We start from the raw sequence: 12807 nt of genomic DNA, 5'->3' as shown, positions 1-12807 counted from the left end.
TATCTTTAAGAAATTGTTGTGGCCTATTCCAAGTCAAGGCACTGTTGAGCAGGCCAAAAAAATGCAAAAATAAATAAATAAATTAATACCCCCCAAAAAAACACGAACAGCAAGGGACAGAAAAGTGATGAAGGATGAGCCTTTTTTAATGTGAATTAAATAATGCCGTTAATTATCTTCAATAGGGGTGTTTGAATGAAGCCAAACAACCGGTTTTCATTTTTGCACTCCCTTGGAGTTCCCTCAACATCCTTGTAAAGTTTCAGGCTGTGAGGTTTCATGGTCTTGGAGTTATTGAGGACACACACACACACACACACACACACACACACACACACACACACACACACACACACACACACACACACACACACACACACACACACACACACAATTATCGATAGACAGACAAACAAGGAAATGACAAATTGAAAAACATGGACGTAAAAAGGGTGCAAGTGATTAAATTAGGTGTATGGAAGGTTTCAGTACCTGTCGTTCTGGAGACTCACGTTTCTTTAAAAAAAAACATCTTGGATCGACCATCTGTAAGAGTCTAATGTTTCATCCTACCTTGCTGGAGCGCTTAGTCGATGGAGTGATGATGGATCCACTGCCAAACATGACACCTTCTCCAGCGGCCATGACTACAACTTCTTCGTTTACACACACATCAACAAAAGGAAGTCAAAACAACTGGAGAGCGACATCATCGTAACCTCCATCATTATCAATCCTTTCAACACAATCCTGGAAATACTGTATCCTCTCAATTGCTTTCTGCATCTCAATTCAATTTTGCCTTTGTTTTGCCTTCAATTTCACACCTTTATTTTCATCATCACAAACTCCCACTGGATTTGCACTGAAGTTTTTCAAACAATTTCAATGATCATCCAGGTGTGCAGAATGACTTTTATACAGATACATTAACAATCATGCGAGACTTCGACCAACGGGAAGATTTACTTGGTGCTTGTAAGTTTTAGAATCCAGAAAAATATGTGTTTGTCCTCAACACTTCTGAGGCACAGACAAAATGGGACATGATGCAGGTGAAGAACAGGTAGTTTAGACAAAGTTTTAAATTGTAATTTGTAATGTAAAGGAAGAATCTTGTCAACTTACGTTCCAACCGGAAGGATGGTTTCAGGTGAGGGTTGGAGGAGGGAAGGAGAACCTCTTCTGAGGGACCTTTGGAAAAACAATAGAAATATGAAAGCTTAGACACATTGATATCTCAATCAGTTTGATAACTTGTTCAAAAAAGAAAACAAAAGGAAAGGCCTGGATGGAACAGGCAACAGATGACAAGGTGAATCAGGTGATCTCATCCAATCGAAGGGAGTTCAAGTTGTTGTTTATTCTGCATGGGGATGATCACCCCAAGAAGTTACCTTCCCACAAAAATAATTACAATTATCTCCACAATTAAGGACACTTCTTCATGAAAGGAAGTATTTACATCAATGTCTGTAAAAGACGAAGTCACAAAACAAATTTTTCTTGATGTTTTGATCTTGTGGTTGGCTGTGTTTGCACCCATTGTGTGTTCAACCCACCTGGCACAAAGTATTGAAGAGTGCTTACCTGTTGAAGATCCTGCATACAATATGACTTCTGCTGTTGCTGCCATCATCAGGGTGAGGCTTCCGTTCGCGAGCCAGCCAATGAACAATGTAAGATGGTGATAGATTGATTCTCACCAACAACAAGATCCCACCATGGTTTTCCTCATCTTTCCTTCCTTCACTATGAAAGTTCAGGTTCCTGTCCTCATGAAATGCAAGATGTCCATCAGGGTTGAACTCCCTGTCCATGACTGTCCGATCAAAAGATGTTTCAGTGAGTGCTCCAATATGATCTCAGGTACATTCACGTGTTTGAAAGAGACCCTGCGTCAAAGTGAATTTGTTTTAACGGAATATTCTCCTTAAATGTTTTTTTGTTTGTTTTTTTGTGTTTTTTTTCCCCTTTAAGCTTTTTTTTGTGTTTTTTTCCCCCTTTAATACTTTTTTCCCCCTTAAATGTGTGTCACGGAGGAGTCTGTTATAGGAGGTGGGAGATGAGGAGGGAAGGTCGTTATCTCTGGAGATGAGGCTTGCCCTTGGGATTCTTCAGGAGGACTACTTTATCTCCTTTGATGGTATATCTCCTGTTTGGGTCACTTTTTTTCAAGATCACTCAGCAGCATCTCTTGTTTTTCTCTTTGGAGCTGAGTGTAATCCGGAGTGATAAAAATGTTTTTTGTCCAGAGAGAGGGATCAGTTAAATTGCGAACCTTCTTGTTATTGGTAAGAACAAGATTCCGATCCGACTCACAACTGAACACAACTTTCATTGGTCTGAATCTGTTCTCAATGTACCGTCCAACGCGGAAAGTGCGTACGGGCTCTATGTTCAGGTTCATGGCTTTAATTAATTTTGTCACAACCTCCTTGTCATGTTCCCCTTTTCCATCCTTCACTCCACGGAACATGAGGTTATTTTTACGCCTTTCTATCTCCGCTGGTTCATCATTGACAAGCTTGGACTGAGACGAATGGTGAGGCTTACGTTCGGCCGGCAGCTGATCAACATCATGCTGTTTCACTTGTTGTTTCCTGCCTTCACAGAGAGGCTTCGGTTGGCGTTGAAGAACAACACTGAACTGTTGTCGCTGCTGCCGCCCTTCATCACTTTGAGGCTTTGGTTCAGGTGGGAGCAAATCAACATCCTGCTGTTTCAGTTGTTGCTTCTGTCGCCCATCATCAGTTATGAGAAGCACTACTTCATCAACCCCTTCCTCAGCAAGTTTTCCTGCTTTTTGCAATTTGGTTTCTCTCTCCAGGACCTGTTGCTCCCTCAACTCCACATGACGTTTCTTCTCTCTTATCTGTTCTTCTCTTTCCATGAGAATCAATTCTCTTGTTTTCCAGGCAACTTCACATTGCTCTCTGTGTTCTTGTTCCTTTTTCTCTCTCAGACGAGACTCTCCCTCCGATTTATTCAGATTACATTGTCGATTATGAAGCTTCTCTCCCTTTTGGTGGATATGGAGCTGCTGTTTCTTTAGCTGTTCATCTTTCCCATTCATGAAGGCATCAAACATCCCCTGTCGCTCCAGCTCCTGTTCCTGATATATCGGCAATTCTTTCTCTCTTTGCTGAACATCTTGCTTCCACTTTTTAACTTCTAACATTCTCTTTTCTACTTCAACCATTTTCTTCTTACGTTCTGTGTTTTTACGCTTTTCCCAGATCCAAACTTCAAATTTCTCATCCTCAAAATCCTTTTCCCAATTTGATCGTCTGGATTCTTCCTGCTCCCTTATCTTTAACTCTTCTTGTTTCTTCCTCTCCTGTTCATTTATTTTCTTCTGCTCTGCTTCCTTCTTCTCTTTCTGCTGTTCCTCCTCTCGTTTCCTCCGTTCATCTTCCTCCTTTAACCACAATTCTTTGTTCAATTTCCTTTGCGCTTCCATTTCCATGAACTCACGTTCTCTGTCCTGAACAAACTTCTCTCTTTGGATGAGATCTCCTTTTTTTTGGAGCAACATCTTTTCTTTTTCCTGAAGTTGTTCTTTCTGTGCTTGTAAAACTTTATTTTGCTCCTCTTGATAATGTTCTTCCTCTTGTTCTTCATTTCCGAAGTTCTGTTTCACTGTGAACTCCATTTTTTCCTTCACATCAGGAACCTCAGTTCCCTCCAGTTTCTGCATTTCAAGGAGTTTGTTTTCCTGAACATCATTTACCAATGGTGGCTCATCTTTCAGTTGTCTCCTTTTGATTTTACATCCACATTTCACACTGCAAGAGAAACAAACATTCTCAGTTCAAGGTAAAATGAAGTATTCCATCACCTGTAAAGTGTTGAATACATGGTTTTGTAAAACATAAACAAACATGTTCCACGAGTGTTACAATGCTACAGGATACGGAATATCGAGTATGCAGATGTAACTTAAACAAGGTCCAAATGATCGGTGTGGAACGATGAATCACACTTGATTATTTAAATAATTTAATGTAACGGTGGAGGATGTTGTGAAATTTAGTGTTTGTTTTTGGTGAAGAAGGAAATCATGCAACTTTTTGTAAATTATCTCTCACTTCACTGGAATTCCATTGGAAACATGTTTTCATGACGTCATTTGGCGGCCATCTTGGATTTAAAAATATCCGCCATCTCAGAAGAACAACCAACTTATTCCTTGGAAATCAACACTTAATAAGTGAGTTTTACTTTTTATTCACAACAAGTGTTCAATAATAAACCTTTTAAAATCTTCCTAAAGACATCATTGTTACTTTGTGTGAACAAAAAAAATTCCAATCAGAGGTTTAAACTTGTGTCACGTGGGTTGGACATGGTTCATATCATGAACTGTTTTCAACAATTAAATTGCTTCACTCATACATCACAGATTAAAATAATGGGATATGGACTTTTTAGAATATTCACCATCGATCGAATTAAAAAAGAAAGAGCTCAAAGAAAAGAAAGATCTCACTGTCACACAGTGAATAGAAAGATTGATGATAATATTGTTGTGGGACGGGGGTTTGGTGAGACCACCAGGGGGTGAAGCTATCTCAGTTTCCCACCAGACTCACCCGACTTGCAGGCCATCACACACGGATAAGTCCGTGATGTGGTGGGTCACTAACGGACCGTGAACGCCAATAACTCAACTACATGACCGAGGGTCCTCTGTATAGTTTTCCGGTTACCAAGAAAAATAACCACGTGATCTAATTACAGGGGGACTCGCCCTAGGTACGTCTTGTCCGAACCAGATCACCTTACCGGATCAGATGCAGCCGAGCGACACTGCCAATGACATACCGGCTAAAAGGAACGGATCGTTAGGAATAAAGTCCAGGCGAGGTTCGGATACGGACCATGCTGGATCAATGAAAGAAAAGACAAAAACGAGCTGGGAACATTTCCACTTATAATTTATGAACAGGCAGGCGAGGAAAAATATGTGGCACGATTAGTAGTTTTTATTGTTGTGTGGAAGGAGGGACAGGAAGAAAAGTGTGGTGTGCCAATAATACAAGAAACTTACAAAAGCAGACACATAGCAATTATCCCGATATAATTCTTGTGCACTCTGAACTTAAGCGAGGACAGGCACATGACACACGCACACACACACACACACACACGCACACACACACACACACACACACACACACACACACACACACACACACACACACGCACACACACACACACACACACAAACACACACACACATCCAGATGAAGAAGGGTTAATGAGAAGAAAGAGGAGAGGAGATGGGGCTAACGGTCTCTCAATATCTTGCACGATTGACCGATTGCACCACCAGTATGTTTTGGGGGGATGCTCCGCTTGGTGATTCCTCCCTGACAGCTAGCACGTCGTCTCTTGCTTCGTAGCACTTTGAGCAGCTCAACATCGATCCAGAGAATAGGGCACGACCGTCAGGCATGAAAGAAGAGCTTTTGGTGGAGTCAGAAGCCAGTGGGTGGAGGAAGGCAGAGTCCGGAGCAGTGGGTGGAGAAAGGCAAACAGGATCATGTGGGTGAGTGGAGTCAGGGACGAGGCGGGGAAGAAGACGGATTCAGCAGGTGAGTTGGTGATGAAATTGGAATCAGCAGATGAGGAACGCTGAGCAGGAAAGACGATGACCGACAGCCCCACGAACCATACTTTTCTCGACGTTGTAGTGCGGGCGAGGGTGACGATCCGAAACGACGTGTCGTCACCTGAATCAGGTGCTCTGGTTGGGCCGTGGACAGCACACGGTCCGGCCGTGATGGCCTGCACCAAACTCCCGGGCCGTCCACGGCGACCCGTGGTCAGCGCCGGTCAATGCGCTGCCTGTCTGTAAGTCATGCGGCCCAAGGAGTACAGCGCGCCTCTGCCTGGCTGCAGCCTCGCCGGGTGGAGAGGCGAGTGGATGTTCGCCATCCGTGCGAGACACCTGGGGTCGCGGTGGTCAGCGAAGACTGATGGTAAGATGCTATGGTAAACACATTCACAGACCCGAACAAGGTGTGCCATTTGTCCCCTGCTATGTGTGCGACTATAAATTATCCCGGGGATGCGCGTGTGACCGCCGCCATTGAGCATGCGGTCATTAATAAAATGCAGTGTTGTGTGCAGTGCCGGCCCTGATCTGTGTCATGAAATGAAGGAAAAGGTTGGATATAATTATTAGATGCAGACTTGGATTGAAAAGAGGACAGATACAATTATTAGATGGAGATTTGGATTGAAAAGATCACAAAGATATAATTATTTAATGGAGATTTGGATTGAAAAGAGGATAGAAATAATTACACTGGTCAACAATTTTTTACTTTCTGAATGTTGTCTAGATTTCTACAAGTGAATTAGGGTATTCTGGCACTGCTGAATCAGGAAATGGCATCCGTTTCTCTCCATCAGGTCAGGTTTTTGTGCTAAGTTGATTTGAAAAAATCAGATCTTGTGACAAAATCAATTACATTTTTGTGGCATTATCAGCTGATTTTTGTCAACACATATCATCCTAAACATGTTTTTAAGAAAAAAAATGTTTTGCCAACAACATTTATTGATTACATGATAGAAACATCGATTACTGTCATCTGAATGGTGGGCATTGATAAAGGTAAGTACAAGTAAATTGCATGTTGCGTCACCACTGTTCAAACTTCAGGGCTTGAACTTCCGTTTCTTCGAACTCCTGGAATGTTCAGCGGCAGGGAGGTCTCTCTTCAGATTCCAACAGTAGTCAGCCATCATGACTGCGTCCCAGCGACCCTGATACCTGGTCTCCATCTCATTCATGTCCTGATGGAATCTCTCCCCCTGCTCGTCACTCATTGAACCCAGGTTCTCAGGAAACCGGTTCATATGTGAAAATAGGTAGTGCATCTTGATGCTCATGTTGCAGCCCAGGTTTCTGAAAGCAGTCAGCATGTTGTTGACAAGTTCTGCGTAGTTTCTGGCCTTATTGTTGCCAAGAAAGTTCTTCACTACCAAAACAAATGTCTTCCACGCTTCCAGTTCCACTTCGTTCATTGAGTTTTTGAACTCTGGATCTCTGATGAGCTGACGGATCTGAGAACCATAAAAGATGCCAGCTTTCAACTTCTCCATGGTCAATCCTGGAAAAGCCTGGCACAAGTAAGTGAAGCAGTCACCATCTTTGTCCAGAGCCTTGGTGAACTGCTTGATTAAGCCGAGCTTGATGTGCAGCGGTGGGAAGAGTATTCTGTCTCTGTCCACCAGAGGGTCGTTGATGACGTTCCTTTCTTTGCATGGCACCAATTCCTCCCGCACAGGCCAGTCCTTCTTCGTGTAATGCTGAGCACGGTCCCTACTATCCCACATGCACAGAAAACATGGGTACTTGGTGAAGCCAGACTGTTGTCCCAACAAAAAGTTCACCATCTTCAGGTCAACACAAATAAACCACTTCTGCTGATCATAACCAATTTTCTCCAGTACGTACTTCACCGCTTCATACTTCTCCTTCAGTGTAGTCGAGTGAGCGATGGGTACAGAGGCAAACTGGTTGCCGTTGTGTAGCAGAACACATTTCAGTGATCGCTTGCTGCTGTCAATGAACAGTCTCCAATCTTTGGGTTCGTACTGTGGCACTCCAAGCTTGAGCAGAAGCGCATGTCATAAATTGGTGCATGTAGGTATTGTACATTCTTCAGAGTTCGTTATTTCAAGAAATACAACTTTTTTGTATCACATTATTACAAAATCTGCCCCATTAACTTTAGTTTTGATCCACGAACTTTATGCTTTGCCTCACCAATTTTTGGAAGATTTTGAGGTTTTATGACTTCAAACTGATCCCTTTTCGACATAATCACCCAGAACTATCGTACCTGAATACTTCTTGTCATTAAAATAATTATTTCCAATCAAAACAATAATTTGACATGACATTTTACCCCCACCAACTTCTTCTAAATGCTCCACACATGCGTACATGTGAACAAAAATGTAAAAAACGACATGTGGCCATATCTCAAAAACTTGACCTGATTGAACAAAACTAATGTGAGTTTTGGATTCAGCGCATCAGATTCGTCCTAAATCAGCTTAAAATATGCAGACAACAAAGTTGTTGTTGACCAGTGTTATTTAATGGAGATTTGGATTGAAAAGAGGACAAAGATATAATTACTAGACGCAGAAATGGGTTGAAAAGAGTGAGTCACATGGTTGAAAAGTAAGTTGTTATCATTTGGTGTGTTGTTTTTCCATGGCTGGCTTCCGTGAGGACACCTTGCTTGGATTAGCCTCAGGAATAGCGTAACAGAATAAGAATGAGTTCAGAGATTTAATTGGACCGAACCATGAGATTCACACAACGCACTGTCCCGTTTGACCCATTAGACAAGAAGGAAGGGACTATCTGACGTATATTACTGAAATAACTGTCTTGGGACCACTGCATGTTGGATGCCATTATGTTGGACGGATGCGGATCCTGGATCCGCAACAATATCACATATCCCTGAAAATAATTTGGTTTCAGGTGGTTCTGACTTCACGAAAATGGAGAATCATTTTAAAACTGATTTTCGAATTAAAAAAACAGTTCTATATTGCTGGACAGTGTTAAATTAATGTTTCATGAAACGTTGACATGCTTGTAATGACTTCTGATTGAGTAAACATAGTAAGACTTTGGTCATAAAGCACATCAAATAGAAAAGAATAGTCAATCCATTTTGCAAGATAAAATTTCACCGAGCGTTAATGGGACAAAGCAGTGCGCGAGGGAATATGGGATGGTGTGTCATCGACAACGTAGTTCAAGTTTAATATTTTGTTTGCCTTCAACTGTCTTTTCATGAATTACAAGACAGACTGAGCTGAAACTTTCACAGGTTTTTTTTGATACACAGGTTATTTAATACACAAGTATAATTGAAAACAGCTCACCAAAGTGACAGCTCACCAAAGTGATAGCTCACCAAAGGTGTCCCCTCCCTTTAAAATGAGTATTGTTCCACAAGATCTCACTATGACAGCCATTTTGAAGTTCAAGGTAATTACAAGTCTTTACTGCAAGTAAATCTACATTTGTTTTTTGAACCTCGATCAGTACAAATGTTGGTATTTACACCAAATTTAACTTTGATTTTATACAGGATCAGTGGACTTCTTCATGGCAGCCATTTTGAAATCCAAGATGGTCACCATCACCAACTTCCACAAAATTAAAATTGTGGGTTTTTTAAACTCTTTGGCGTAACAAGTGTGGGTGTTCCCACCAAAATGGACTTCATACGACATCCACAGTCTGAGCTATCGTGTCCCCTTGGATGAAGGTATAAATATTGATGAAAAGTCATTTGTGTTCTTTACCAGTGAATGCAGCGCTTTCTCCTGAACCTCGTCTTGTTGAACCAACGAGATGGATAAAACATAATCACACCGACAAACAAAAGGGAGGCAATCACGACGAACACGACATCCCGACCCAGGGACATCCCTCCATCCTCAACAGCATCGTTCTGGAAAAGCTGTGGAAATAGACAAGGCCAGGGGTAGGAAACATGTTTATTTCATTTATAATTAAACTAAACAATGTTTTTACAATTACTTTAAAAAATCAAAAAGTTCGTGACAAAATAGCATGTTCTTGATAATTTTAGAGAACAAACACAATGGTTCATGGAATGTTCGAGAGTTTACCTTTTGTGCCACGCTTGTTAAGGAGAGGTTTGTAAGAGGGTTTGGGAAGTAATTTGTAATTTGTTCAGAATGCTGGCGATAGCTCGCCGACGATTTTCAAAAAACACCGTGGAATCTTTACCATCCAATATAAATGAGTGTTGGTGGATGAATCCTTCATGTTTAATGTTCCTCCAATGGTTGTAACACACATTACATGTGAAACACCAGGGTGGCAGTTTATGGAGGGATCGAGATTTGAACCCAGGCTCAGAGGTGAATGTGTAAACTGTGAAACTCCACCAGCCCTGAGATGGATCTTCCTGGGGATCAATTTCCACTGCACACGGAGTGCAATGTGTGGTACCAGATACACTCAAGGTATACCGTGAAGATTCCTCCATCGACACGAACATGAAGGAGATTTTACCTTGAAGGGACAAATTCCAAGTTTACTTGGTGCGGAAAGTTCACCTGCAGTTTCCAACCAAAGATAAACTCTCTTTATGTTCCTCATCACATCGTCACGGTAAAGATGAATCACAACAATTTAAAGGACAAACAAGGAAGATTAAATATGGGATTTCAACTGTGCACCAACACTCACTGACCTACTCCTTGTTCAAGGCGACTCCTGGAATCTTTGATTTCCATAAAAAAGTGTCGTAAGACAAGACAGCCGACTTAAGAGGAATGAAAAATTGTGAAGCAGTGGGACCTGATGGGATACCATTGTAGGATGGACCTGCCTTGGTGAATATGGGGTTCAGGTGTTCAGTAAACCATTGAACTGGGTTATGATGAGAGAGGACATTCCAAGGACATGGAGGGGAAACATTCTGGAATCATTATTTAATATTCCACTCTCCAGATGTAGATGTTTTAGATGAACCTTGAAGTTGGGAATATGGAATGTTTCTTTATGGTTTCTGGTCATTTAAGGTTTCCTGAATGAGAAACTGTATGATGACCCTCTGTCATCATTTAACATTGATTTTATACACACATTTTAAAAACACCGGGTTTGAGTACTAAACGTCTCCTATTCAGGGGGTGTGTTGGGTGTTTTGGGTGTGTTGGGTGTTTTGGGTGTATGATCCAATCCTACAGCAGGCATGATGGTTCGGTGTCATCAAGCTCTAACTCAGAGGTCCAACTCGTTGAAGCGCCACACCTCCTCCCCCACACCCCACACCTCCTCACCCACACCCCCTACCTCTCCCCCAACCTCTCCCCCCACACTCCCACCATCGAAAATCCGAAGTCCAGGCTGGGCCTGATATCCCAAACTATAATAAAAACAACTCCCCCCGTGCTGTGTACCTTCCCCGAGTTCAGTACGTTATTTCTCACAATCCCTACTTACCTGCTGTGGTCGGGACGCTCCACTTCCGAGGACGGTGATCACGAACACCGCGATGAGAAACCACGACATGTCTGGTGTTCACTAATCCACGGACTGACGATTTAACGATACAGCTCTGTTATGTGTTGAGATCTCCCTGTTGTTGGAATTCTCATTGGACCACGAACAACCATTGTGACGTCACAGTGTGGTCACGCCCCTTTCTCTCGTTTCTGTTCATATTTTCACCTCGATATAATTATTTACGTATTTTTTGTTCTGCTTAAGCTCTTCCGGTGAAAACCACGTGACCCAAGGTTGATTAACATCTCGTGTTTTGTGTTTCAATCATTTTTACACCAAAGAGAAGAGGATTTAAAAACGTTCAGTTTGATAAGTTGGGATATTGATAAAACTGACATTGTACAACGGACGTGTGTTTACTCCATTGATGTTTTTAATGTTAAACCTTGTTATCAAGGAGTTCACTCAGTGAGTAATGGTGCACGTCCTGATTCATCTTCGTCTCTTTATTATTCCTGTGAACATTTATTTTTTGTGTGTGTGTGTGTGTGTGTGTGTGTGTGAACGTGCATACGTAATAAATAGATAGCCTTGAATGGATTCCCATCCCATAATCCCGTTTTCTCAACACATCCTCCACCGAAAGTGGACGAAGGTGAAGTTTTCACCCCTATCCATCTGTTGTTGGTTCCTTGGGAAATCGAGGATTCGTGAGTTTCGTGGAGTTCGGTGGTGGAGTACTCAGGGCCGCCGAGAGCCACAATGGGCCCGTGGGGGATACCAAGTGAAGACCCCCTTCTTCCGGCCCCTGCGCCACAAAGAAACTAAATTTCCCTGATTTCCCAATTGTGTTGTCTACCTTCCCCGAGTACACTACATCATCATTTCTGACAATCCCTACTTACCTGCTGCGGTGGACGGGACGCTCCACTTCCGAGGACGGTGAACACGAACACCGCGATGACAAACCACGACATGTCTGGTGTACGGCTGTCCACGAACTGACGATTTAACGACACACCTCTGTCTTAAGATTTTCCTGTTGTTGGAATTGTTATTGTAACCATGAACAACCACTGTGATGTCACAATAGACTGTGGCCACGCCCCCTTTTCATCATTTCTATTGAAATCTCATGTAATATTTATATATTTTTTTATATACAATTGTTCAAATTAATCTCTTCCAGTGAAAACCACGTGACCCAACGTTGATGAATAACACGGATCTTTTGTCTTTCAAATATTTTACATCATTGAGAACAGGATTTTAAAACGTTCATTTTGATAAGTTGGGACACTGATTATTGACGCTGCACAACAGATGTGTGTTTATTTCATTTACTCGTGCACCCACTCCCTTGAGAAGTGGCAGTGAGGATCCTATGACGAGTCCTGGTGTAGAATATAGATCACAGTAGATCTCGGTTCCAGTCCGTGATTCTATGGTGGAGACGATCAGCATGGAATGCCGAAAGGATGTCGGGATTCCTCCAAATTTCTCTCATTTTCCTGTTAAACAGCAGCACCGACTGTTGAAAAAGGTAATCAATCCGTGTTTGTGTTTTATATAAATATTTATTTTTATTTCTGCTCTGTGTTTTCCACGAAACGCCACGATAAGCTATTTATACACGTCAACACGGCATTTGTCCAAGGAAGAACCCCTTCGGGAGGAAGTATTATTTGTATTAATATTTCTTTGTAATAACATTAATATTATCCTTTTGTTATTCAGATTGTTGTGAGAAACGGCATTGGAAAAACGTCACAATT

General features: G+C 42.0%; 1 protein-coding gene across 1 annotated transcript; it reads right to left on the bottom strand.

Moving 5' to 3' along the window:
- Positions 1-2164: 2164 nt before the first annotated feature.
- On the bottom strand, positions 2165-9536 carry LOC147021115 (uncharacterized). The gene is made up of 2 exons (XM_085890419.1): positions 9355-9536; positions 2165-3788 (listed from the first exon to the last, which is right to left on the bottom strand). The coding sequence occupies exons 1-2, from the start codon at positions 9477-9479 to the stop codon at positions 2165-2167; spliced, it is 1749 nt and encodes a 582-aa protein (XP_085746545.1). The 5' UTR covers positions 9480-9536.
- Positions 9537-12807: the final 3271 nt, after the last annotated feature.

The sequence above is a fragment of the Eptatretus burgeri genome, chromosome 8 (assembly GCF_056783735.1).
Source record: "Eptatretus burgeri isolate ZD-2024b chromosome 8, Ebu_testis_v1, whole genome shotgun sequence".
NCBI lineage: Eukaryota > Metazoa > Chordata > Myxini > Myxiniformes > Myxinidae > Eptatretus > Eptatretus burgeri.
Note: the sequence above shows the minus strand (reverse complement) of the source record. Positions and strands in the feature narration are given on the sequence as shown.

Coding starts and splice junctions, on each gene's coding strand:
- LOC147021115 (XM_085890419.1), bottom strand. CDS start 9,479: ATGTCCCTGGGTCGGGATGTCGTGTTCGTCGTGATTGCCTCCCTTTTG. Junction 3,789..9,354: donor AGAAAGCGCTGCATTCACTG/GTAAAGAACACA, acceptor TTTCTCTTGCAG/TGTGAAATGTGGATGTAAAA.